Genomic DNA, 27699 nt, shown 5'->3' with positions numbered 1-27699 from the left:
TTTGTGTTTTATACGCCCATCGTCTTTTAACGTATCCTGGTCACTGCTCTGAAAGTAAAAGCAAACAACAGACATGCATGACTGATCTCTGTCTTCAGTGTGACTATAAAAAAACTGAAATGACTGCAGTGTGGTGTTAACTGCTTTGTAAATACGAAAGTACCTCAATGCTAAACACGCAAAGGATATGTTTGAGTGTTAAGGCTTATCAATCAAAAACTAGAAAGCGATTCGGTTCAGTGTTTGATCATTTACAGGAGAACAAGTGCCAGTAAATGACCTGGCTCAGCTTGATAGAAGTGAGAGGAATGTTTTGACACTCCGGGCGGCTTTTCTCTAGACTTTTGTCAGTAGCCCCTCACAGAGTTAGGTACTACAGTGGCTTATTTTTGGCATAGCTGCTGTCAGGCAGTGGAAGCAGCTAGTATCACTGGGAAAGCTTAGTATAAAAGAATTGGGAGAGCATTTGTCACTCTGTGAGAGAAGGACAGAGAACGGGTGGGTGGTGGGTGGGGGTGCGGTGTGTGAAATGTGTTTTTGATTAAAGTAGGAACACAGTGACTTTAGTTTGTGTGCTGTTACTACTGCTTTCCAAGTTTGCGAAATAGAGGAAGAAGAGGATGGAAACGCTTAAAGCAGAAAATGGTGAAAGAACACAGAGATTGATGGAGTGTTAAAGAAAAGAGGGAGGTGTGACTTGAGTGTGGTATGTGTAGCGAGAAAGAGTCTGCAGTTTTGAGGCGAAATGGAGTGAGTAATTGAAGTAAACATTGAAAAGAGGGCGGGGGGGCTATAGGCCGGACTCCAAAAAGCAAATACGTTAACTGTGTGGTTCAACCAAAAACAAAATCGCTACTACTGTTTTCCACAGTTGTAATCCAAAACAAACACGGTCTAAGACTCCGTGTCGGAAGGATTTTTTTACTTTCTTTTGCTGTGACACTTTAGTGGTGTGTCGACTTGTATGACTTTCCTCAGGCTCCGTTAAGTGGCTACTTTAGTGCTCTCCACTAATGTAGGGAGCAGAGAAACCGCCGGCACGTCGACGCTCTATCACTCACTATCAGTTGCTGTTGGCTAAGGCTGGGAAAGGCGGCCGGATCCTCTGTCTAGTCCCAGAGGGCCCAATGTGCTGAGGTCACAGTTCTGAATTGCCTCCAAATGACTTCACCCAGAGAAAGCACCTGCTTGGGGGTGAATCCGCATTAAATCATTCAGTGGCCACAGGGAGCACTAGACAACTTCATTGAATTGGACTGTCCTCTAAGGGGCACAATTAAGAAACAGGCTGCTCTCTGCTGCTGCTGTGCTAACTTAGGTATGAGCACTTTGCCACTATCAGAGGCACCTGTTTTCACTGCAACTAATGACGGAATTTAAGGGATTGTTCATTTGCCATCTTATCCTCTTACACCTTGTAAGGATGTGGCAGCACTGTGGGATTAACTATTGACTCTGGACCTTATGGGCTTTGTGGTTCTCAGGTGGACAATTCAGAGTCGTTGAGCCTAGGGTTACATTTCTCAGGTAGGAGAGCGGTTGCTCTGTAAATGGGTCACAGATCGTTATAGGCTGTGAGGACGAACACACCATAAAAAGTCACCCAGACGGGATGAAGGACAGCCTCTAACCAAATAGATGATAAAAATTGTTGCCCTCCATCTGCTTTCCACCATAATTCATTGTAAGGCATTTTATACTTTCAGTTTCATGGCACTGTTTAACAATGTCAATGTTTGGTTGATGTTCTGCGTTGCACTGACTATCGTGATATTTGTTTTTTCCCCCATCCACTCTCCCTTTCCTTTCTCTTTCCCCCTGCTATACCTATCTCTACTCCAACAGTTGAAGGACGGAGAAAGAGGGCTGGTTAGCTGAGGACGGGAGAGAAGCCACCTCAAAACAAGGAGAGCTTCACCCTCACCGTTATCCCCTTCCCCCCTTTCCCCCTTAACCCCTATCCCATCCCTCAACAAAAACTCTACCTGGTATCCACAACATCCTCTCCCAAGTACACCTGCACACCCTGTAAAGTTCTGATGGATCCAAAAACTCAGGGGCGAACCGCAACTCCACCCCCTCTTCTCTCAGGTGTCCCCTCAGGGGAGCGAGAGAAGGAGGGAGGGGGTGGAAAGAAAGAAGATGAAGAGGAGAAGAAGAGAGACAGAGAGAAGGAGGGAGCTGCCACTGTCTCCGCTGGTACAGGAGGGGCAGGAGCAAGTGGCCCAGGAGGTGCCGGCGGTGACCAGTCCCATTTCTCCATCAAAGAGAGCAGCCTGTCCGAGGGTAATGTCAAACTCAAAATTGGCCTTCAAGCAAAACGCATGAAGAAGCCCCCTAAGATCTTGGAGAACTACGTGTGCCGACCAGCCTTCAGGGCCACTGTGAGGCACACGGGGCGTGGAGGAGGTGGAGCTCGTGCAAACCGTGTAGCAGCTACAGGTGATGGGGCGGGCATTCAGAGTCAGAGTCCTTTACAGGGCAGGGAAAAAGATAAGGAGAAGAGTCCCAGTGTCAGCAGACCAGCCTCATCATCTTCATCAACCCCCTCTGCTAAAGCTCCTACACCACCTCCTCCTGCTCCTTCTCCCGCCAGCACTACCACCCTGTCACCCTCCCAAGTGAATGGGAGCGCTCCGGCAAAAAGGGTAAGGAGGGGGAACATAGTCAATTTATGTATTTTGATCCAGCAATGTAGTCACACGCCAAAAGTTAACATTCAGTATTGTCGGTCAGCCAATTACCAGTGTATTATGTTATTTGAGTACATACTTGCGTGCATTTACCTTACTTCCTTAAAATGTTATTAGCCAGGCGTCAGTAAGGCAGTTGTCCACAAAAAGGTTATCGTAGCAATTACCATGTTATTGCACAGATAAAGAGCAGAGCATAAATTGTTCTTTAGTTTTCTTTGTGTGCTCTGTAGGCCTGTCCCTATTCATCACGCACCGCCCCCTCCAATCTCCATTCGTCTGTGTTGTCTATCCTCTGTCTTTGCCCAGCCATGTCCTCTCCAGCCCCCTCCGCTCTGCAACCCCCTCTCAAGCTCTCCCTCTCTGTCCCCAATCTGACCCTGATAAGTGTTATTGACTTGATTGTAACCCCCCTCCCCTGGGCATGCCCTGGGAGCAGCAGACAGGAAATCTTATCAATGGATGTAGTTTGTAAAGGGATAAAAAAAACTGTTTCCGATTGATGGTTTGTAATTCTAGCTGAGGCGGTCTGTGGTCAGATGTGTTTGGTTCAGTGGCATTAGCAACATTGCAGCCCTCAGTTTTGCCACATTCCTCTCAAATTTGTCATTAGATATCAGTGTATGACTAGTTAAAAATGTTTTCAGGTGTTCAGAGAAAAAAGTGTTCACATGTAATTTAAAAAGTGGACAGTGTATTTCGTAAATGTAATAATTAAATGATTCCTCCTTATGAACCAGCATTTAGTTCCCATTAATAACTGGCAATCGTGTTGTCTTTTTTTCTCTTTTTTTTCTGCAGGGTTCACCAAAGATGGATTACAAGTCTGATACAAAGTCAGACACAAAAGCAGCCACCACATCTGAGAGACCCCTTAACCTTCACCGCCCTCCACCAGACAGCAAAATGCATCCCTCTGGGAAGAAAACACCAACTCCACAACCCAACCCCCAGACATCTTCCCCTTCTCCACCACTACCTACATCAAAAGAACCCAGCTTTGAAGCTGTTAAACCTCATCAGTACACCTACAGCACTGAAAGTCAGAGAGACAAGGACAGGGGTGTTCAAAATTGGGGAGCACCCACAGTCACTGAGAAATTAGCTCAACTTATAGCGACTTGCCCACCATCAAAGACCGCTAAACCGGCCAAACCTGCAAAGATTGACCCTGCTCCTCCTCTCCCAAGCTCAGGCTTTATGGCCCCCACAGCAAAGCAGCGAGACAGGGCTATGGCCAATAGGAACACATATTCAAGAATGGTACACCTTTCTCCACCTCCTCCTGTATCACGACCACCTGGTCGGCCCTATGGTTCCAGGAACAAGGACAGTGTTATGGACCATTCACCCCCTCTGACACCACTGAGGAAGGAGGACACAGAAGGGTCTGAGAAAGCTAGTAGCAGTAACAGCATCAGCAACAGTAGTAGTCGCAGCAACAGCCCAGCACTCACTTATGGCAGTAGCCGCCTGTCAGCTATGTCAAAGGACAGCGACAACAACAGCAACAGTAGCATTTCTAAGCCACAGTCACGTCCAGCTCACTGCCTACCCCACAACACATCTTTGCCATCCTGTCCCATTTCATCCTCTTCTAGCACTTCAGCTGAGCAGAGGACAGTGAGTGCAGTGAGTCACCTGAGCTCCTCTGCTCTCTTACAAGGACAGCATGCACGAGAGAGTCCTGCCCTGGCAGAGGAAAGCAGTGCAAGTGAGAGGGAGCAGGACAGTGACAGCCCTAGAGACTTAACTAAGTGCCCTCTTACAACAGGAACAGGAAAGCCAGAAGGGAAAGACAAGGGGGCTTGTAATCAGTCACTGCGAGTTGAGAGGGGCAAGAGCTCTAGCCCAAGTAAGCGCAGTCCCAATCAGGATTGTAGCCGACCTGGTCAGACTAGCAGTCCCCTTGAGCCTTTAAGACAAAGGTCATCTTCACCCGAGCCAGATGATGACGAAAGCCCACTAACACCTCTTAGAGATGATTCTCCGGATTCATCCATAGACTCTCCAGCAGAGCAGGACAGCAAACCCCTTAAGAAACGCAGGGGAAGGAAACCCCGCTGGTCCCGTTTTATGAACAGGCCACTGGGTCAAAGAGCAGTCCAGGACGATCCCTTCGACCCGAGCAAAACCACCTTGCCTTTATGTTCAAGCTTGGAAACAGCGTCAATGCCGATTAAGAGACCTGTTGGCAGGCCACCAAACCCAAATAAGGTCAAACCAAATCCTGTGCTACCAAGTTCAGCATCACAGCTTTTCCCACCCCAGCCTAAGAAAAGGGGAAGGCCGAAGTCCAAAATGCCGCGGCTTGATGCTCCAGCCCGTGGGTGCCTTCCTAACAAGATGGCCCCCTCCAAGGTATTTTCATCTTTACTGAAGTCCAAAGAAGAGCAGGATCCCCCTGTTCTTCATCCAGAGGTGGACCTGAACCCCCCTAAACCTATGCCTAGAAAACGTGGACGCCCCAAGCGCCTTCCTCCTACTTTACCCCAGGAGGGTCAGCCTCCCACATTGGCTCCGGAGGCAGGGGACATGGGCGAGAAACGGTTCCGCAGCAAAGGAAATGGGCAGCTTATCATGAAAACGATAATAGGCAAGATCAATAAGATGAAAAGTATGAAACGAAAGCGTATTCTCAGTCAAATCTTGTTAGGCCCAAGACCAGAAGACCCCCCTCAATGCACCCCCAGTGGGGTGGTTGGATCTGTGGAAGCTGCAACCCAATCATTGTCCTCCCTGGCTGCTTCTTTTGGGGGAAAACTAGGGCCACAAATTAATGTCAGTAAAAAAGGCACAATATACATGGGAAAGAGGAGAGGCCGTAAACCAAAATCAGCGACTTATGCCACAGGGACACCACCTCCAGAACCCTTCCTATCCCCAAATACCACTTCCCCCCTCCATCACCATCAATCACAATCCCAGCAACAGCACCAGCTCTCCTCTTCAGAGGTCTTTCCCTCCCCCTCCCTTTCACAGTCTAGTGGAGGCCACAGTCCTATCAGCGATGCCAGCTTTGTGGAGCCAGGCTCAGTGCACTTTGCAGGTCACTCTCACTATTCTAACTCCCATCATAGCCACAACACGTTCTCCTTCCCTCCCCCAACTTTTTCGGCCCCTAATCCTCGCAACCCAGGTTTGGGCTCAACGTCATCATCTATGACAGCAGCCTCCCAGAAAAAGTCATCTTGTCGTGGATACCATCACCACCATCACCATTACAGGCAGCACTACCATTATCATAAGCTTTCCCCTCCCAGGCCGCTCCATCCCACCTCTCCTGCCCCCCTCAGTGAGCTAAAAGAAGCTACTCCGTCACCAGTCAGTGAGTCACACAGTGAGGAGACAGTGCCCAGTGACAGTGGTATAGGAACGGACAATAACAGCACTTCTGACCGGGGTGAGAAAGCTGGAGGGGCAGGTGGCTTGGGTGGAATTGGTCTGCCGCCCGGGATAGGCAGTGGATTATTAATGCCAGGGGTCATCGGTTCAGCTATGAGTCCAGGGGTGGGCCTTAATTCCAGAGGCAGGCGGCGACACTCCGCTGTGCTTATGGAGCATCCTTCACCCTCTCCATCACCCCATGGGACAAGGTCATCACCCGATCCCAGGAGACCTCACCCAGCAGCTCCCACCTCCTCCTTGATAGGTCACAAGGAGAAACATAAGCACAAATGCAAACGTCGCAACCATGGCTGCCCTGGCTATGACAAGCTAAAGAGACAGAAAAGGAAGCGCAAGAAGAAGTACTTGCAGCTGCGGTCCCGGCGGCATGACCCGGACTTTCTCGCTGAGCTGGATGAGATTGTTGTGAGATTAAGTGAAATACGGATAGCACACCGTACAACAGGGCACCGGCTCGGAAGCGGAATAGGCATGGCAGCAGGAACAAGTAGAGTGCCAGGAGTGGGGAGCAGGGCCAGTGGTGGCATCGGAGGCACAGGCGGCCCTCCTCCACATCATTATGTCCACAGGGACCTCCTGCCTACAATCTTCAGGGTTAACTTTGGCAGCTTTTACTCCCACCCTGCGTACTCCTGCGACCCACTGCACTATGTTCGTAAACCAGACATGAAGAAGAAACGGGGACGGCCTCCCAAACTGAGGGAGTCCATGTCTGAGGTTCCCTTTGTACCTGGGCTTGGATTCCCACTCTCCAGTGGAGGTTTCTACCATCCCTCCTACAGCGTTCCCTACTCCTCTGGGCCCCTGGGTTTGGGCTATTACAGAGGCTATCCTCCAGCTAGCGCTCTTTATCCCCACCCACACCACCAGTCACCCCACACAGCCCCATCCCACCACTCTCACCACTCACCATCTTTCCCCCCTCCTCCCCCCACATCTTACATGCATCATCACCACCCTTCACATCTCCTGCTGAACCCCTCTAAATTTCACAAGAAAAAACACAAGCTACTTAGGCAGGAGTACCTGGGAGGGGGTAGGTCCCCTGTCCTGTATCCACCGATGTCTTCTGAGCTTTCCTTCAACTGGCACCACAAACACAAACACAGACACAAACACAGAGAGCGCTGCGCTGAGGAGGACAGAGAGGAAGCAGCAAGAGGAGGATCAGGGAGCCGGGCTGGCGCAGGGATTTCGGACAGTGGAGCATCAGGGAAAGGGGAGCGAGTTGGCAGTTTAGGAATGGCAGAGTCTTTACAAAGATGCCGCTTTGGACGGGACACCTCCAGCATCAGTGCCAGCAAGCAAGCTGCATCCACTTCAACTGCCAACTCCCCTTCTTCTTCCTCATCCTCATCTGCAGAAAGGTACAAGCGCAAAGAGAGCTCCATGTCCTGTCTAGGCCCCTCCAGGCTCGCACTGGGTAGCAGTTCAAAAGGTCACCACCCAGTCGAGTCCTGGTTCAGGATGGGCAGCTCTAAGGCAGACTACTCAAAGCTCTCTAAGAGCCATGTGGCACCTGGCCAGGGTCCTTTCTCAGACGGACGGGCTGAAGATCCGGTAGGCTGCTCAGACAGCGAGGATGAGGAGCCTCTCAGCCCTACAGAGGATGTAGAGCCTGAAGCCCATGATTCTCCGAACCTTACAAATCTGTTTGCTTCTGCTCTCACCCGCACTGCGCTGAAGGGGGGCAGAAGCAGAAAGACTGAGGTAGTCACAGAGAGCTCCAGCTTCTCCCGCATGGAACGGCCAATGAGGAAGGACCGCTCAACATCAGCAGAAAGGAGAGAGTTGGGTAAGTCTAATTTTGTTGAGTTGAATTTTTAAAGGGATGTCAGGCCGCCTACAGCACACATCAGTGATTTCCACAGCAACTGTACAGTTCATTTTGAACAAAGAAAAGTCTGCATAGTGACCAGTAACAATAGCAGCAGGGAGCTATTTGCATTAATTTGTTCTTGAACATTCCAGCCACTATATTGAATCTCGTATGGTTCATTGTGTAGCCCCGTATACATTTTCCAGTTTGATGAGCTATTCAGCACAGAAAATCTTTTGACCCAAATGAAATTTGAGATTGTTAAAGGTTATTGGACTCAATTGTGCACTTAATTCATTTTCCAAAAGTATTTCTGTGCATGCAGTTCAAGAATCATGTGGCTGAATGTGATTGGTTGATGTCTGGTGAGCTTGATGGCTTGGAGCTAGTGAAACTGGCACAGTGTGTAATCAATTAGATCCAGCACTGGTTCCAGAACTATGTATTTGGGCAATAACGGCTTTAGACATTGCCATATGGCTCAGCAAGTGGGCTCTCAAATCTTGCTGGATCTCTGCTCAGTGATGCCTGTTTATCTCCTGAAAATCCGTCATAGTGCTGAGACGCTATGTAGTGGTTACAACTGGAACCATCCACCTCAGTCGTGGTTAGATCAAACAACACTAGAAATTGATCTGTTCTGTCTCTGCAGCCCTCTCAGCTGTCTCCCATCTGTACAAAGAAAATACTAAGTAAAATGGGCCTCTTATTTTAGTGAAAAAAGTACCCTTGAAAGACAGTGACATCCCCTGTGCATACACTGTCTGACATTTGGTAGCTCTTACTAGTGGTTACGGGCTTGGCAAAAAAAAAAGCATGCGTAATGACTTAAACTTGCTCCTCTGTGAGTGTGGAGGGCCGCAGTTGGCCACAGTTGATGTAGCATTACTGCCAGGGCAAAAGGGGTGGGGTGTTTTGTTAACATGCTATATTTAGTAGACATTTCCCTCAAAAGCCCCACAATGTGAGAGGCCTAGTCCTATTCTTCAGTACACCCAGCACCTGGGCAGAGCTAATGCTGCTTCTTTTGACCTAGTGCCTCAGAAATGGTTTTCATCAGTGTGACTCCCAATGCCCCCTGGTCCTGACAAAAACTGATTTGATTGTGTGTCTCTGAGCACTTGTAGGGTGGGTGTTTTTATGGATGTTAGTAAGTGAGATGAGAAGTTGTAAGGCCCCATTGAGGCAGCAGGGTGCAGTTCAAGCAACTCCAGCGTAATCCTGGATTAGAGCTCAGGATTAGGGGTCAGCTAGCGGTCGCAGACTGTGAAGGTCAAGGAGGCCAAGAGTAGGGACTGAGCTGGCACACAAGGCTAGTGGGGAATCATGGAACTGATAGATGCATACTGACTGAAGAGAAATGGTTGAGAGTGGGAAATGAGGACTATTAGTTAGGCCAGAGATGAGTTTTAGCATAAAAGAGCAGTTAAGTTTAGATAGATATTACAATAGATGCACATCAGTAACTAGTATAGGTGTATTATTCTGTTACAGTTGCTTTTTGCAAGTTTTTTCCGACATGTTTACACAATATTTAGTATTCTTTTGAATTTTTGATGCATTTCCAATCAAAATCTTATTCCAATATAAACGAAACATTTGAATGTTTAGAAATAAAACATCTTCGATGGCTGAAAGAAGTGCTTAGAGAAGACTAGGGTGACTGTGAGATAAATTAAAAGATGGGTTCGCTAAGGGTAGGGTGAGGTTGAGGAAGTCAGGAGAATGATGTTAATAAGGAGAAAAGACAAAAAGAGGAATGAGACAGATGTGCGGGAGGGAAAGCAGAGCCTTGTAATGTCAAAGGATGGGAAGTAGGTAGGGGAAAGAGGAAGACAAGGGTGAAAAATGAGTAGTAAGAATAATGTAAATGAGAAAAGAAGAGCTTTAAATAAAAATGTAAGAATGTAAAATTATGTAAAGCGTCCAGTGGTTAGTCAGAGAAAATGATGAAAGACTCAGAGGTGGTGATTAAACTTCTCCATGTACTTGTTTTATACTTCGCCATGTCAACCAATTACTTGTTGTTAGAGATGTGAAGCAATGTCAAAAACATCTTACTTCAGACTCCAGGTGGCTTGGTGATGGTTTGTTTCATTCCTCCCTTCTAAGTGATAAACTACTTTTTCATTCAACTTAGGGACAGGCACAGTATCACTGTTTGTTGATTCTCTCAACTGTCCAAATGCTTCTAACAAATACTAAGAGTTTGCTAAGAATGTTTGCTCTGTGTTTTTATACTTAGTGCTACATATGCAGTATTGATTTACTTTTTCGTCTTTGACTAGGGTCATCAGGTATCCAGACAAGAGGTGTTGCTCTCTCGACCCCTGAAGGACCCGAAGGATCCATGCACCATCGACAGCAACACCATCACCAACCTTCACTGTTTCACTCCCATGGCTCAGCTTCTGCCTCCTGCCTCTCCCCCTCTCGGGACTGTTACCTGGATGCCTCCATGCCCCACCACTCCCACAGGTCACAGCCATCCAAACACAGTCTGCACCATGTCAACAAAATCCTGCGTGCCAAGAAGCTGCAGAGACAGGCTCGTACAGGAAACAACATGGTGAAGAAGAGGGGCCCTGGACGTCCCAGGAAACACCCGCTACCCTCCCCGCCACCATCCCCACCACCAGTGGCCGATTTGAATCAAACCCGGCACAGGGACAGAGGGGCAGAGCGGCCAGCAGGGGGCCGAGGATGGGAGGGGGACACTGTGACAGATGCTATTGAGTCGGTAGTCCAGGGCCAGCGTAGAAAAAGTCAGAAGAAGAAGCACTGGGATGGAGATGGGGATGAGGAAGAAGAGGAGGAAGAAGAAGAGGACGGGGAGGTAGAAGAGACTGAGGAGCGATTGCCGGACAGAGAGGAGAACCTGGGCAACCTGGCAGCAAGGTCCAAAGCCGGGACAGGAAGTAGCTGGCTTACCCAGGACGAGCTCCAGCAGTTTCGTGGGTAAGCAAATTTTCAACCCCACTGCTGCACATTAACCTTTAAACCTAAAAGCCTCAGCTGTGGGACACTGACACAGATTTACCCTGATTATTAATGTTAGGATTCAACGCTGGTATATACAGGAACATTATTAAAAACAGTCGTCACCAGAAACCAAGTCATGCTTCTATTTTTAGCTCAATGGAAAGCAAGCCAGATGGCCACTGCTCCCCAGAACGCCCAGGCACCGTCTCCAGGGAAGAAGCTCCGCCTATCCCCATACCCATACCCAGCCAACGGGAGAAGAGAGCAGCCAGACCTCCAAAGAAGAAGTTTCAGAAGGCGGGACTTTACTCTGATGTGTACAAGACAGAAGAGTGAGTTGCAAAGAAATCTTAAACTAAATCTTCTGGTATTGATGTTTATTTTAGATGTCAAAGCAACTTGTTCTGGAGTGCTTTTAAACTGCCTTTACATTTTACCATTTGTATACATTTTAGCCCCCGGAGTCAGCTTCTGCAACTAAAGAAAGAGAAGCTCGAATACATACCTGGGGAACATGAGTATGGATTGTTTCCAGCTCCTATACATGTTGGTGAGTCTCAAACTGGATAACTTTTTTTTTTTTTTACTACATCTCCCATTTTTAAAACACAGAATTTGAACATGTAATTATAACCAAATTGGCTGACCAGACTTTAATGGTGCTATTAAAGGTTTGATGACATCAGTCATGTTTCTATGTGTAGAAGTAAACATTGGCCGGTCTTGTGAAGTTCAATTAGCCCGTTTTGCTGACTAAAAGCCACCACCGCTCTTTCTACTCTTTCCACTCTTTCCACTAGTCCCCCAGGGCTCCTGGGGTTACTCATGAAAGCTCTGTAAACCTGTTTGTAGGAACAGGACCCCTCTCTTTCCAATCACCACAGGACTATATTTTGAGCTAAGATGAAAAAACATGTTTCATCAAGATGTCAAACGTCTAATTTCCAGTATTTGAATATAAATGTGGTTCAAAACTTCTGTCTTCTTTTTTACGTTTAAGTTTTATTTTCTCCTCCGTAATTTCCCCTGCTTTAATTCTTTTTAGGGAAGTACCTGAGACAGAAGCGCATTGATTTCCAGTTGCCTTACGACATCTTATGGCTGTGGAAACACGATCAGGTAATCAATCATGTTGAGCATCGTGTTTTTAGGGCTCTCACGTGGAAAGAGTAAATTACTGACGGGTAAATTCAAAATGTACAGCTTTAATGAAGGCCCACATAAGTATTTGTTTCTGTCTTTTAAAGCCCTTTGCGTTTACCTTCTTGTTTCTGCGTTTCAGCTTTACAAAAGGCCGGATGTCCCCCTTTATAAAAAGATCAGATCAAGTGAGTATGATTCTTCCAAAATGTAATTTGTAGCCTGATCAATTCATGTTTTTCCCCTTAGTCCTTGCTATCAATTACATTGAATATTGTTGTAAATGTTATTACATTTCTTGCAAAAATGCTTGATGTTACCACTACTGGTCGCACTTTGTGATAGTGATAATAATTGTGAATGTAAAATGGTAATGCCTCGTTTGTGTCACAGACGTTTATGTGGATGTGAAGCCTCTCTCTGGTTATGAAACAACTACATGCAGCTGTCGACCGCGTGAGGACTTAACTGAAAAGGCCTGCCTGGATGATTGTCTGAATAGGTAAAGACAAATCTCATGATATTATAAAACTCAGTACTGGTTTAGTCATATTTGTTTCGTAATTTTCTTGTAAAGCTGTTTGTTTAGTAATTAAACTATTATGAATAGAGGGTAAACTTGGCGTCAGCCTTGATCCCATTAAAAAATATATAAAATTGCCTATTTCTCCAGGATGAGTTTTGCTGAGTGCTCTCCCAGCACCTGTCCATCTGGTGATCAGTGTGACAACCAGCACATCCAGAGACATGAGTGGGTCCAGTGTCTGGAGCGATTCCGTGCTGAGGGCAAGGGCTGGGGCATCCGCACCAAAGAGACACTTCGCTCTGGACAGTTTATCATCGAATACCTGGGAGAGGTGGTTAGCGAACAGGAGTTTAGGTGAGACAGTCGGGTCACGTATTATGTAGGACATTTTTAATAGGCGGCAGACAAGCCCCAAAAAGTATGTGGATGTCGGAAGATTTAGAATATTCTGTTTCCGCCTTTCTGCCTGTTTAACTTCCTATTATCTTGACATGGAAATTAATGAAAGCCTCTCTTTTAATTTTCCGCTCCCTCTCTCCTACCATTTTTCAGGAGCCGTATGATGGAGCAGTACTTCTCCCACAGTGGCCAATACTGTCTGAACCTCGATAGCGGCATGGTGATCGACAGCTACAGAATGGGCAATGAGGCACGCTTCATAAACCACAGCTGTGAACCCAACTGTGAGATGCAGAAGTGGTGAGTGTCACGGCAGCTTTAAACCAGTTCCCTTCCTGATGTCCTTGTGGTGCTTTTGGGTTCTCACCAAAGCACAGATTTGGCTAAGCCCTTACAGGCACAAACCTAAGCAGTTGCCACAAGTTGTCAAGGACGGATAATTGAGCCAGGCCTGGAATCAATGGTATTAGTCTGACTGATGACAAAGAAGGCATACTGCATGAAAACAACTTCTGGTTTCAGATTTTCTTTTTCCCAAAAGAGACTGTTAACATATTTTAAATTCAACATTGTTTACATCCATGTTTATTCGCTTGCGGTCTTCTTACTTGTCTTTGTTGGCGCATTTCAGCATATCTTGGCGTTTTACCGCCTCCTGTAAATCAGCGTAATAGTATGACACCATTGGTATGACGTGTGCGTGTGTGTGCATGTGCGCACAAGACTAAACACAGACTATACCCTTATAGAAAAACTGTCTCTACTACAGGTCTAAAACTCCACAGGGAGCCTTTCATAAAGACGAACTAAAATAGAATTAGGGACTGTCCAGGACATCAACAGTCGCAGAGTATATTAAAGAGGCAGTGTTAAACAAGTGAAGCTGAGAATCTTGCTGGATTGTTGCGAGAGGAGAGTGGGAGAAGCTGATTGGAAAATGTTCCAGCTTGATAATTCAGTGTTTTGTTTTGTAAATGCTTCTGTCGCTTACGGTTAACGAACTGGAAAATACCATCCTATTACCTAAATAGTTTCAGTTAATTGCTATCGGTTTGTGTGCCTGATGATTTGGGTGAGCTGGGTAATTTCTTACTCACTCTGTATGAGGCAAAGTGAGTAGAGTGAAAGTGCCAGAAGGGTAAGAAAGATATTCACATGCATAGAAATAATCATTTTGATACAGTATGATCCAAATAGAGACGCGGTCAGCCAAGCCACAAAAAGCCCGACTAGTGCTATTTTATTCTTGATTCCTCACTCGTGTTATCAGATAAAGGAGGTTACAGTGTCAGTAACGGTTATAATGAATCTTGTTGTAGTGGTGTCTGGTTCCACCTTTGTGTTCAGAAATTTGTAGGTATATTTAGAAGTTTTTTTGAAGTTGTGTGGATTTATTACAAATTTACAGTTAAACCGCTTTAACCTAAGATACGGATAAGCAGCCACAGTGGAAGTTGATCACTATTTGGTTACGCTTGTTTGGCTCTAAAAGGGACACGTGTAGCAGGTGCACTTCATTGTAAATGAGAAAGCTCTGCCTTGAAACCCCAACCTTATTAATGTGGTTGTGTGGTGGTAATCTGATGAGATCACCTCAGTCACTCTCTGCCAGTGTTCAGAGACCTAAATGGCTTAAAGGCCTTGCACCACGCCAAAACAATTCACTGGTTTCCTGAGGGATTGTTCTCACAACATGGCTCAATCTACTGTAATCGGAGACCGTGCTAAGCAGGCCTCCCTGTGCCTGACTTTATTGAGTGAGACATCTTTAAGATGTGGCTTACCTGTATATGGTAAATCTGCAACATGTGTCAGCACAATTCAGAGGGTTTAATTGTCGACAACTATCTACCTCCAGAGAGTCCTATATGAAACTGTACCCTCTGCCCTACAGCATAGAAAAGCGCATAATCTAGGACACTGGTCGGTGTACGTGTGTGACTGCTTGTGTGTGTAATGTAGAGTGGCTGGGGTGAAATAAAAGACGCCATAAGGATGGAGGATTTTCAGTACAAAGCCTGACGAGTCATCCATCTTGTCACAGAAGAGAGATTACATGGAGCAGGGCCTTAGATACAGCTGTAGTGCCTGAAGACAATGCGCTGAACCAGCTTTTTACCCCTATAGAAGGAATAAATTATCAAGTGGCTGGCAAACAGAGTAGCTGGCTTTATTCTTAGTAGAGTGGTGAGAAGCTGGAGCACTGCTTCGTTTGGAGAAGGGGAAAATTGGGAGGACAACATGTTGGGCGGTTGCCAAATTGAGCTAATGAAAACCGGGGCAGTCCTTCTCTTTTTGTTCCGATTTTAAATTGCCTTAATTTAATTGTTTTTAAGTCAAGACAGAAACTTCAATTCAAACTTGACGAAAGGGCAATTATTTAATTAACTTACACGCCTCTTACACATTGTTTTCAATCTTGTTTCAGATTTTGTTCTCCTTACACAGGAAAGCTTGACCTGGAAACGTTGCGATTTTCTATTACTTTGGTTCGGAGGTGAATTTGACAACCACAGTATGATGCCATCTGAAACACGCATCAGTAAAATACTACTCTAAACATAGAATGTGAGACCCAGTAACCTCCTGAGAGTCACAAATGTAACGGTTCTTTTGAACGTCTCTTTTATATGAGCGAAGGGAACCGAGTCGTACTTGAGAGTCGTTCCTTGTATCATTGTGTTCAAATGTCACTGCCTGCCCAAGATCCAGAGTGCTAGGGTTATGCTTGCAGGATGTACACACAGCTGTTAGGCCCCGATCAGACAGAGGACATGGTTTTCAATGGAAATTAGGCGTTTTGCGTGCTGCTTTTGTGTTGCTAAGATCCGGCTCTCATCAAAGAGCTGTAATTCTCATCACTACCTGACAGGTCAAAACACTAAATTGTGCACCAAATTAGCTTTCCTAATATCCTTTGACTTTCACTTTCTTTAACTTCAGTTTGTCATATTCACAGAAGTTTTCTTTCTCATGCTTTATAATTAACAATAACATGAATCATGTGAATGCTGCACCCACTTACTCGATCTCCCCGTGACTTCTGTTTTTAGGTCGGTGAACGGGGTGTACAGAATAGGTCTCTTTGCTCTCAAGGACATCACCAGCGGCATTGAGCTCACCTATGACTACAACTTCCATTCCTTCAATACAGAAGAGCAGGTGAGGTACCAGCGACCATGTTGAACCTCCTAAAGGAGTAACGGTTTTACGTATTTCATGTTCAGAGCTATCATCGCTCACTTATTACAACTCATCATTTCTTTTGTTAACTTTCTTTTTCTCTACAGCAAGTGTGTAAGTGTGGCTCAGAGAGCTGCCGGGGCATCATCGGAGGGAAGAGCCAACGTATTAACGGCCTGCCTGCGAAGGCAGGAGGGACGCGGCGGCTGGGTCGGCTTAAGGAGAAGAGGAAGTCCAAACACCAGCTCAAGAAACGAGTGAGTGATCAATACACATAAAAAATACTTACTTAAGATCAAATAATATTTTTGTTAGAGAAAATCCTTTTACCATAACCTTTAACTTTAGCTTATTGTTATCTAGCCGAAGCTTTCGCCTGGTTGATAAAAATGTGCCAGTGTCTTATTAAATATCAGGTGCAGTGTCTATGTAGGGCATGAATGTGTGTCTCAGAGGTACTCTTAGTGGGCCACAAGGTGTCTAACAAAGTAACTCAGAATACCTTACAGGGTATACTTTCGAAAAAAGGCTGAATGGTTTGGTGTAACATTTACAGGGAATCATGATATATTTGGAATATATGCAGTTAAACCAAGCGTTAAAGTATGAATCTTTAGAAGAAGTTGTTGAATTCTCTTTGAACTTTAAAATGAAAACAAGAGTAACTTAATAAGCTACGGAGTGTTTTCCGTTAAGTTTGATGCTTTAATACAACTGTCTTTATCTTCAGGAGGAAGAGTCGAGTGACAGCAACAAGTTTTACCCTCATCTCATGAAGCCCATGTCCAACAGAGAAAGGTGAATACAAAGACACAAGCAATACATAAGAGAACCGAACTCTATCTCTAAATACACTGAATGAATACAGATTTATAATATAACAAACATTATTTTTTCTACATGTATTGGCCAGTACCAGATTGCATTTTTAGCAGGTTCAAGTTCCCACAAATGCTTTTCTGAATGGAATTCAGTATTACGGGAATTACAATGCAAACTATGACTTGTTGAAATATTCCGGTACAAAACAATATTTAATCACATTTCTGATGTCAAAGAAATCAAATGAATACTTTCTTTGGCTCTCAATCACTCCTGTCCTCTCCGTCAATCATCAGGAACTTTGTGCTGAAGCACCGAGTGTTTCTGCTGAGAAACTGGGAGAAGATGAGGGAGAAACAGGAGCTGCTGAAGAGAGAGGGTGAGAGAGAGAGGGACCCCAGCAGCCTGTCCTTGTATACACGCTGGGGAGGAGTGATCCGTGACGACGGCAACATTAAATCAGGTGAGTGTACTGACTTAAAGGCATGAAGTAAAGTAAGTAATAAGTAATAAAGTTGAGAGAGCTGTTTTAGTGGCTAAAGTTGAAGTGTGTTGTGATGAACATGTTAGCTAACGCAGCACGCGAGTGTACTTTTAAATGTAAATCTTTTCTAATGTACAGTAGCTTTAAACAACTTGCTGAGGTGACCTACAACGTGATGCATAATGCTCGTGTCCTGTTTCTAGACGTGTTCCTGACGCAGTTCTCAGCCCTGCAGACGTCGAGGTCGGTACGCACACGGAGACTCGCCGCCGCTGAGGAAAACACCGAAGTCACGCGCACTGCTCGCCTTGCACACATCTTCAAGGAGATTTGTGACATGATCACCAGCTACAAGGGTTAGTGTTTATGCTGTAGAACGGACCAGAAGAACGCTTTCTATTAAACTACTCTATTAAATATTGTCATTAGTATGACCTCTAGTCGGATCTGAGGTCTGATCTCGCCTCTAAAACACTCCAGTGCCACTAATATCTAATATTCACTGACTGATAAGGCTCTATGATTGAAAGATGTTGACAGGAATGTTATTTTCCTGTCTTCCCTCAGATTCTGCCGGCCAAACACTTGCTGCTCCGCTGGTGAACCTCCCATCCAGGAAGAGGTGAGTGTTTAAAAATGTTTACCCGCATTTCGTCTGGTTCATTCATAATCTTTTACTGTTTTCCAGACAGCAGTGTAAATGTGTTATCTGGTCTATCAGTGTACAGCACCCACATAGTGTAACACTTTTATCGTGTGCCACACATTTCAGCCGTGACAGCCTGTGCTTTGAGTCTTTTCCAGTATTGATAGTAATCACTTTGTGTCAAAACAATAACAGCATTTTATTTTTCTTTGGCTACACAATGCTAACACTGCCTTTGTGCGTCAGTGTTTTCGAACCAGATTTTAAGAGACTAATCCTGCTGTTTTTGCGTACCATCAGGAACAGCCAGTACTATGAGAAGGTGTCTGACCCTCTGGACCTGAGCACCATCGAGAAGCAAATCCTCACTGGCCACTATAAGACCGTTGAAGCGTTCGACACAGACATGCTCAAAGTGTTTCGCAATGCTGAGGTAGGCAGGTGTCCCATCAGTAGCTAATATTTATGATCTCCAGCTATTTGTCTGTTGACATACATCATTTCATAGTCCTATCAGTTATGCAGCATGTGAGAAGAACTGAGTATCTGAAAGGTCTAGTAATCACCAAAACGGAACTACACCAGGGCTTCCTTATAGCAGTTCCCATGCCGTCTTTTTGATCAATCAGTGGCATTTAGTCTTGCAGGCATCACCTTGATAGTTCCTGAACCACCAGGGAGTACTACCCCAGAGTGGGGACTTACTTTACACTTGGAACTATCTTATAGGAACTTAATTTATTCCCCGATTCCTCTGGTCAGAGCTCAGGTTTAGATCCTGAGTTCTTCAAAAGATATCTTGGTCCCCTGGCAGAGCTACGGCAGTGGAAATGCCTTATAAGCTGGTGCTGAAGGAAAAAAAGTCAAAAATGATCACTATCAAACTAAGTGCCTAATTGATTGTTATAGATCTTCTCTACCTGTCAGATTAATATCAACAATCATTAGAAAGATCAGGATGGCGATTGTATGAAGACTTCTGCAGCGTACGGTCTTCATCATTAAATAACAATTATTAACAATAACACTTGTGAGTCTCTTTTAGTGCCAATCAATATCAAAATGCCTCATCAAAAAGATCATACAAGCTGTTAGTGATCAGCTCTCATACATTCTTCCTCCCACTCACTCATTTCATTTCTTTCTTCCTTCCTGCCTCGTACACAAACACCTCCCAACTGGGATTTAACTTCATGACTGCTGATTCTCTGTGCACACATTGCAGGCGCTTTTGATTTACATCTGTATAGCTTAGCAGTTTAAACAAGTGCCACTTGAAACCTCTCAGAGGAGCTTACTCATCCAGTCAGAGAAATCTGAAGTGGATGTCTAAATTAGATTCACCCTTTGGTCCCAAGACCCTGTTTGATAGACACAGGGGAATGTGGTTTATTGTAAATTAAGAGCTCTGGCGTGAAGTATTGTCTGTGAAGTTCTGGCAGACAGTTTTAAATGCTTCTGCATTTCTTTCTTTCTGTGTGGAAAAAATGTAGCAGCTGCATTTACAACTGTGTTGTTCTCCAACCAGAAATATTACGGCAGGAAGTCATCGGTCGGCAGGGACGTGTGTCGGCTGCGGAAAGCCTACTACAGCGCTCGTCATGAAGCTGCGGTCCAGATAGACGAGATTGTAGGCGAGACCGCCAGTGAGGCAGACAGCTCGGATTCGCTGGAGCGTGACCATGGCCACCCCCACGGAGGAGGGCCGGGGTCCCACGACAAGGACGATGACATCATCCGTTGCATCTGTGGAATGTACAAGGACGAAGGCCTGATGATCCAGTGTGAAAAGTGCATGGTAAGAAGCAAAGTGTCAAACACGTTTTAACTGAAAATGGATGAAATATCTATATTTATACTAGCAAAGAAAGAAAGATGCATTTCCCATAATTTATTTTTGTCTGACTGATTGGTTACACCTGTTTTAGTGAGCGCTTTCTCTTGAGACTTCACCAAACTAAGGAGTACTTTGTCAAGGAGAGTGTGCATCACATTCAGTGTGCCTATTCCTGTGTATATTTTCAGCTATTTTTAGAAAACAAAGGCCATTGATTGAAACTACCACAGTTGTGAATCAAGGAGATTGTTACAAATGTATTGTTCTTGGTTAGTAATAGATTCAGTTCATCTTTCAAGAGTCAGTCTCTGTTGATACAGCTGAAGAGTCATTTGTTTAACTATAAATCTTGTGATTAATTTTTTTTTTGTCACTTTAGGTGTGGCAGCACTTTGACTGCATGCGACTGGAGACAGAGGTGGAGCACTACCTGTGTGAGCAGTGTGAACCTCGGTCTGTAGACAAGGTACGTCTATCCCAGGGGTCGGCAAACTTTTTGATGTGGTTGCCACATGTGAAGAAGGTATTAAATACTAGTCAATGCTAGGGAAATGTGGAAGGGGAAAACTAGATTAAACACTTTAACATTTCCAAAAAACTCTCCTGCACACTTGTTTAGTGTACAGTTGGTCAAGCCACATGCCTTTGTACCTATCTGGCCCTAAATCATCAACCTCTTCCATCTGATCTCACCCATATGTATTATTGTTGTTACAGGAAGTTCCCATGATACCCCAGCCTAGCTACGCCCAGGCTGGCTCTGTCTACTACATCTGCCTCCTTCGAGATGAACTGCTGCTACATCAAGGTATAGAAACCAGCAGCCATGAGCTTGTAAATGCTTGGAAAGGTCCAGCCTCTGTACTTTTGTACCAAGCTGTCAGTTTCTTGTAAAATGTCACTGACAAGACAAGTGACATGTCCATGTCTGTGTCTTGGGTGCAGGTGACTGTGTGTATCTGATGAGAGACAGCAGACGCACACCTGAGGGCCAGCCTGTCAGACAGTCTTACCGCCTCTTGTCTCACGTCAACCGGGACAAACTCGACATCTTCCGAATTGAGAAACTTTGGAAGAACGAAAAGTAAGTTAATCAGATGTAGTGTTTCGAACTATCACGTAGTTACCTGACAGTGAGAATAGTAACATACGTGTTGATTGTTGATGCGTTCATCGAGTTGTGTTACCTTGTTTAACTGGCTGGCCTTTTCTGTATTCACTCAAACTCTGAAGGGGTGAGCGGTTCGCCTTTGGCCACCACTACTTCCGTCCGCACGAGACACATCATTCTCCATCACGAAGATTCTACCAGAACGAGTTATTCCGCATGCCGCTCTATGAGATCATCCCCCTGGAGGCAGTGGTGGGAACCTGCTGTGTCCTGGATCTTTACACTTACTGCAAGGGTAAGGGGAAACACACAAATGCAGACTCACAGATGCTGGTTTGAATTTAGTTTTTTCTCCCCTTTTTCAACAACTACTTCTGAGGATTCTTTGTCGCTTTAGTGAAGTTCAGTGAACTGTAAAAAAAAATGCAGATGTGCTTGTCTGCTCTGTCACTGTGGGAGTATGAAGCAGGAGAGTGCTGATAAATGATGGTTAACAATCCCATTATGGTTTAGCTTCGACCTCAGACATACTTTTAAAAAAACATACCAGAACAAATAAACAAATAGCAGTTCCTGGCTAATCCAAAGTGTGTTTCTTTCCGCAGGACGGCCGAAGAATGTAAAAGAGCAAGACGTGTACATCTGTGATTACCGCTTGGACAAGTCGGCTCACCTGTTCTACAAGATCCATCGTAACCGATACCCAGTGTGCACCAAGCCATATGCCTTCAACCACTTCCCCAAGCGGCTCGCACCCAAAAGAGACTTTTCGGTGAGAGTGAAGGGGGTCGTTACAGGGTGGGGTTGCTGCACTGGGATCTATTACTGATTTATAAAGACCATAAGATATTTTAAGAATGGATAATATTACAACCCAGCCTTAGCACCGGCTGCAGGTGAACATGGGGCCAACCAGAAACTAATGAGAATCCGCACCTTCTTTTTGTGTCACATCCAAACCACATAGTGCGTAGTCCGCCACATCCAAATATCTGTGGAGTGTTTGGCACTGATGTTGGCATGTTCAGGACTATATAATTGTGTGCCTAATTAGACTCAATGTAAATTTGATTGCTAACAGATTTGAAGAGAGATGATAGCAACATGGGTTTCTTTAACTAAAAACTACAGCAATTCTACGCTGCAAAGCTCCAAGAGAACTGAAAAGTGATTTTCTAGTCAGTTCTTAGTTTTTAGCTTAATGTTTTTGTTAAGTTCTGTTTAGTTTTGTTGGTTTCTTCTTCCATGGAGGACCAGATGAACACAGTCCACTGCATTAAATTAGTTCAAGTCTGTGTCTGTCGGGTAAATGTCACAGAAACTTTAGTTAAGATGACTTTCCGAAACGTCTCATGTAATTCCTTTTTTCCATTTGCAAACTCTAACCACCTGAAACCTGAAGTCACCTAACTCAGACCATGATGAGTATGTGCAAATGATATTATATTATTTGATCCGGGTCTGATTGTGACATTTTTGCAGCCTCATTACGTTCCTGAAAACTACAAGAGGAATGGGGGCCGTTCTGCCTGGAAGAGCGAACGACCCAAAGGAGCTGGAGGCTGTGAGGACGACGGCTCTTCCTGCGAGCGGGGCGACGACTTCCCACCTGAGGCTGAAGACGGCAGAGGAGAGGAGGACGACATGGACATGAATCCGGACGATCCTGAACTTCTTTTAGCGAAACCCAGAAGAGAGGAGCGGGAAGGGGAGGGCGACGAGGATGATGATGATGACGACGAGGAGGAGGAAGAGGAAGGGCGGGTGTCTGAGCAGCGCAAGGAGCTAGAGGACACTTCTGCAGAGAGAATAGGAGAGATGCTCGAACTCCCGTTGTCGTCTGCCTCCTCACCGCTGCACCACCCAGTGCTGGGCAGGAGGGAGGCCCAGAGGGAGCGGCTCAACAAAATTCTGCTGGATCTTCTACACAGAACTCCCAACAAGAATGGTGAGGGACCGGGAACAAAGCAGGGGGGTAGGTCAACTGTTAAATTAGGATTTCAATTTCAGTTCACTTGCATGTTTCAAAGATGTTGAATAACACATTTTGTATTTTTATTTTGGGGCAAAGAACTGTACATTAGAGGGAGTTGGGGGGGGATGAAGAAGCGAAATCTGAAGCTCAGACTTTGCTGTTCATATTCATATTCATGTTAAACTCTTTTTAGTATTCATCTAACAGATGGCAACCTCCGTTTTCTGATCTGCTGCTTTGTCCAAGTCCCTTCCTCCCATGCAGTGTTTCATTCTGCTGTTTCATTGCTTCAATCTGCTGACACTCATCTCATCTGCTGACAGTATTGTGAAAAAGTATCAAACTCTAGACCAGCTTTTACCACTTACTTTCATTTGCTAATGTTCGTCTTTAAAGGATAAGTCTGGCTTTATTTTTCTTTAAGACCTTAAACCAACAATGAATCGATCCTCTAAACAAGCGTTGCCAAAACCTGATACAGCTTATTCCTCTGTGCCATAGACCTCCATTGTTGTCCAAAAAAACATTTTCATTATGATAAACATTGGCAACATTTATTTTGAGTCGATCCCTTTCCCAATATTCTGCTCCCCAAACCTCGTCTCCAAAAAATGGAATATTTATTCCAGTTTGAATAAAAAAAAAAAAAAGCAGATTCAGAAAACTGCCACACTTGTTTTTAAACGAGAAAAAAGAAACTATGATTATGAGCCATTTTTAAAGACTGGCATCTTCAGTGCCATAGACTGAAGTCAGCAATCAGTGATATACAGACTAAAACATTATTGATTTGGGTCTTTTCATTGGATTTGTTGAAAATAACGTAATGTTGAATACCACCAGCCTCATCCTGAAGCAGCTTCTCACAGTAAATCCTTTCCAAATGCACCACCACATGTAAAGCAGCAGCTGGAAGCACTGAGGAGGAGTTTGCTGATAAGAATGACCAAGAAAGATTTAAACAGTTTGACTTTTTGTTTGTGGAATACTAGTAAGAACAACAAATACCAAAAGATGGAATGACTCTGGTAAAGGATATTGTAAAATTAGCCGACAGCTGGGTGGTTTCAATGAGCTACAATTACCTTTGGAGGTCAGTTTGTTGTGTCTCAGACTTTTCAAGCATTTTGAAGCTTGATGCATCAGTGCAGGAAGAGACACCTTTGCCTTATTTTATATTTGCTGTTTCTTTGCTATAATACCCTGTGTGTCAGCTGTTTCTAAGCTCATATGCCCCCCCTTTGTTCTTCCAGCAGCCATAGATGTCACTTATCTCCTGGAGGAGGGTGCAGGACGGCGGCTACGGCGACGGGCGCTCGGATTCGGTGATTTCGTGGGCAGAAAATAACGTCGCTGCGTGCCTGTGAAGCACACTGCCTTTCACTTTTGTGAGCAAAGTGGCAGAACATGGAGAGACAGCAAGAAGGGAAAATGCAGCGTTGTTGGTTGTCCGACCATTAAGGACCACAATGCATCCCTGGGGGCCTCTTCCAGTTTACCTCTTCCAAGACTGTCATCTCAACTCTGAGAGGGTGGAGGGGGTTTGGAAGCGCTGACTCCATGGCAATTTCAGCTTTTCAAGAGCTCTCAAGGAGCATGAAGAGAGAGCTGACCCAGACTTCTTGCTTATTTAAGTAGTATGATGCAAAACCTGTTTTGTTTTTTAAAATATGAACATAGGAGAAATAACCCATGCACTTAAATGCATCGAATATTACAGACATGGGTAGATGAATTCCCCAACCAAGCATCAGAAATCAAACAAGTGGTACTGAATATAGATGGATAGATGGAGCATGGTTTCAGTCAGTGGGGGTGTGGATGCTGGAGAATTGTTCCCCCTAGTGGGACCTAGCTGCAATGGCAAAATATAACAGATGAGAGAAGATCAGCGCCGGGACACGTGGGGGGAGAATGGCATAGGAGAAACGTTAGTTGAGCAGTGTGCTCAGATGCTGCTCATGTGAGAGAGAGAACGAGGGTGGTGAACTGCACTTTTGGTACCATGGATATTGTGACGCTCTGTGTATTGTATCTATAACGAAAACACACTAACACTCACAGTATTGGAAGATGCAGTCTGAAGAAGAAAAAAAAGCGAGTTTTAAAAGTCTATTATCTTTTTCCTGTTATACTGTAGTAACTCATTTAGGAACAGAAGAGGCCGCGGGGTGGGTTTGTTTTTTAGAGTAAAGGGAGGGGGAGGGAAGGTTGAGTGTGCGCTTTTGTCAGTCAAAGTGTCTTGTTGAGGTTTTAATTTCAATCTTTCATTTTCTCGCGAGGCAGTCAGCTTCGCCCCTCTTTTTTGAAGTAACATGATTCACCAGCTTAACTAAATCAGGCGTTTCGGAGGGACACCGGCTTCAACTGTAACGCCTTACACAGCCGTGCTCTCCGACTGCCTTGTGTGCGAGTGTGTGCGTGCATACACACTTATTGTGTGTCTGTACTCTGCCAGATTTCTTGAAAATATACCTTTTTAAAAAAAAAATAAAAAAAATTAAGGGCTCGATGGCAATTAACAGTTTTAAGAAAACTATGGAAAACAATACTTAACATAAAATGTATCGTGATGGTCATATTTTCTTATATTCTGTGCGACGGGTGGGGCGGTGTATACTGTATATTGGGAGGGGAAGGGACTTAAGATCTTTTTTTGTCTTTAGACTATGTTCCTGGTTGCCATGGAGAATGTTTTAAAAAGAAATTGTGATATTTGATGAGTTTTTCTTCTTCTTCCCCAAATGCCTCTGCTAAAAAGGGACCGCCTGCAATGTCCCAGGGCGGTAAACTGACAGAGAAGTGACGAGAATGAGACACTGACGGGGGGAGAGAGGGGGGACGGGAAGCTGTACAGTGCCAAGTTATGTAAATATACACTTTACATTGAGGAGTGTCTCCAAAAGCAATATCTTGAAAAATGGATTTTGTTTATTATTGTACTGTACAGGACTCAGCCCTAAATGTATTATGATTATTATAATAAGGATAATATAATTTCTTCCGTTTGTATTACTATAATGAAGACACTTAAGCTCTCGGAGGAAAAATGATTTTTTTAATGTCCAGAAAATCTCACCGTAACTGTCCTAACGACATAAAAACGTAAGCTTTCGTTGCCTATAAATGAAATTCATCTATGTACTGCATGAGCGAGAAGAATGTCAACGGACACAGAAGGCATTGGGACAAGACAGTGACTCAGCAACGACACATTTGTCACTGAATATTGTTAATAATATTACTTTTAAAGGGGAAATGTACTCCTTGTTTTTTGCTGCAAAGTGTTGAACACTAAAAAAACAAACCAACATAAAAATGTTATGATATTTTTAAATGGCGACGGAAACAAAAGTAACGCTGTCGGCCCAATATCATGTTATTATTTTTGTTTTTTCTTTCAAATAGGAAATGGTTCCGTTTTGTGATAGAAGTCATTGTATGATGCTTGTACTTGTATTTGTGTGTTTTGTGTGATTTGTTTAGTTATTTTTAGACAATCACAAAATAAGATGCAAGCATTGTAAATGGCAGACTGGCGGACATTTTGTGATGTGTACAGTTTGTCAAACAACTTCTTCCACTCGTTAAAGGTTTGTAATTATGATTCTTAAGTCATGAAAAATGCTGTTGGTTTTTACTTTTTGTTTTATATTTGTTTTTTTGTTTGTTTGTTTTTTTAATAAAAAGCACTACATTATTGTGAATACACTTCATATTGTCATGCTTTTAATATTCCTTATATGGGTCACAGAAGTTTTAGCTGTCACACATGTGGTTCAGAGTAATCTGAGAAAAGTTAAATTGAATGATTGCTTTTATTTGACCATTAATGATATAAATTATAAGAGAGCACTCTGAGCCATACATTAAAATACATAGACGGTGATAACACAGTAAATCCCAAAAGCTTATTTCCATTACAAGTAGCGGCAGATCACACATCAATCATTCAAATAATGGATATATTTACAGTACATGCAAGTCACACATAAACATAAATATAAAATACTTAAGATTGGCATCGAAGCCATTTTTTGCTAAACATGTTTAAAACTGCGTATGCTTCTGTCGGACTTGAGTGAAGCAGGTAACCTGTTCCAAAGGATAAAAAAACCCAAATTTATCTTAACTCTGGGTGGTACAAAGCTTGTTGAGCTACCCCTAGTGGAATACCTGTGAACTTAATTTACTGTTAATTTCTTAAATAATTGGGCACTTCCCCATAAACAATCCCTTGAAGCATGCACAGCTGCATCTGAGATACAATGATCCTCCACCTTTAACCATCCAACCCTCTCAAAGTGAGAGGATTCAGGATGTGTTCTCACGGCGAGGTCCAAAATAAACCTAATTAACTTATTTTGAGAGGTCTGAAGCCTATGTTTTAAACTACATTCAAATCCTAAAACTAAGATCTAATAGTTATAACATATATATTTTATTTTAAATATTTAAGACATGAAACCTCAGTTTGACCAAAGACATTGGGCTCTGCAGTGAAACATTATGCATGAATGGAACTTTTAAGATGGTACAAACAATAAAAAAAGCTTGATTGACCCTATTAGCATTGAGAACACAGTCGACAATCAACATGAATTCAAAGCACTGATTCAAGTGAGCCATCTCACCCTCACATTTTATTCTCCAGGCTGAAAGGAACAGTTTTAC

General features: G+C 44.2%; 1 protein-coding gene across 5 annotated transcripts in view; it reads left to right on the top strand.

Annotated features, from left to right (window-relative positions):
• Positions 1-26730, top strand: part of ash1l (ash1 (absent, small, or homeotic)-like) — a 29092-nt gene extending 2362 nt beyond the window's left edge. For 2 of the 5 annotated variants that reach the window (XM_083925529.1, XM_083925528.1), the window contains exons 3-27: positions 1846-2648; positions 3495-7896; positions 10209-10878; positions 11055-11234; positions 11358-11452; positions 11948-12021; positions 12185-12230; positions 12436-12544; positions 12716-12922; positions 13121-13267; positions 16021-16129; positions 16258-16407; positions 16881-16948; positions 17269-17435; positions 17660-17812; positions 18024-18078; positions 18403-18535; positions 19631-19900; positions 20319-20405; positions 20657-20747; positions 20885-21023; positions 21173-21345; positions 21656-21822; positions 22533-23025; positions 24279-26730. In XM_083925529.1, the coding sequence (XP_083781655.1) occupies positions 2040-2648; positions 3495-7896; positions 10209-10878; positions 11055-11234; positions 11358-11452; positions 11948-12021; positions 12185-12230; positions 12436-12544; positions 12716-12922; positions 13121-13267; positions 16021-16129; positions 16258-16407; positions 16881-16948; positions 17269-17435; positions 17660-17812; positions 18024-18078; positions 18403-18535; positions 19631-19900; positions 20319-20405; positions 20657-20747; positions 20885-21023; positions 21173-21345; positions 21656-21822; positions 22533-23025; positions 24279-24373 (8889 nt within the window). In that variant the 5' untranslated portion in view covers positions 1846-2039 and the 3' untranslated portion in view covers positions 24374-26730. The remainder of the gene's footprint in view (positions 1-1845; positions 2649-3494; positions 7897-10208; positions 10879-11054; positions 11235-11357; positions 11453-11947; positions 12022-12184; positions 12231-12435; positions 12545-12715; positions 12923-13120; positions 13268-16020; positions 16130-16257; positions 16408-16880; positions 16949-17268; positions 17436-17659; positions 17813-18023; positions 18079-18402; positions 18536-19630; positions 19901-20318; positions 20406-20656; positions 20748-20884; positions 21024-21172; positions 21346-21655; positions 21823-22532; positions 23026-24278) is intronic. The other 3 variants (XM_083925532.1, XM_083925531.1, XM_083925530.1) reach the window with 3 other exon arrangements.
• Positions 26731-27699: the final 969 nt, after the last annotated feature.

This window comes from Echiichthys vipera (genome assembly GCF_963691815.1).
Source record: "Echiichthys vipera genome assembly, chromosome: 13".
Classification (NCBI taxonomy): Eukaryota; Metazoa; Chordata; class Actinopteri; order Perciformes; family Trachinidae; genus Echiichthys; species Echiichthys vipera.
Note: the sequence above shows the minus strand (reverse complement) of the source record. Positions and strands in the feature narration are given on the sequence as shown.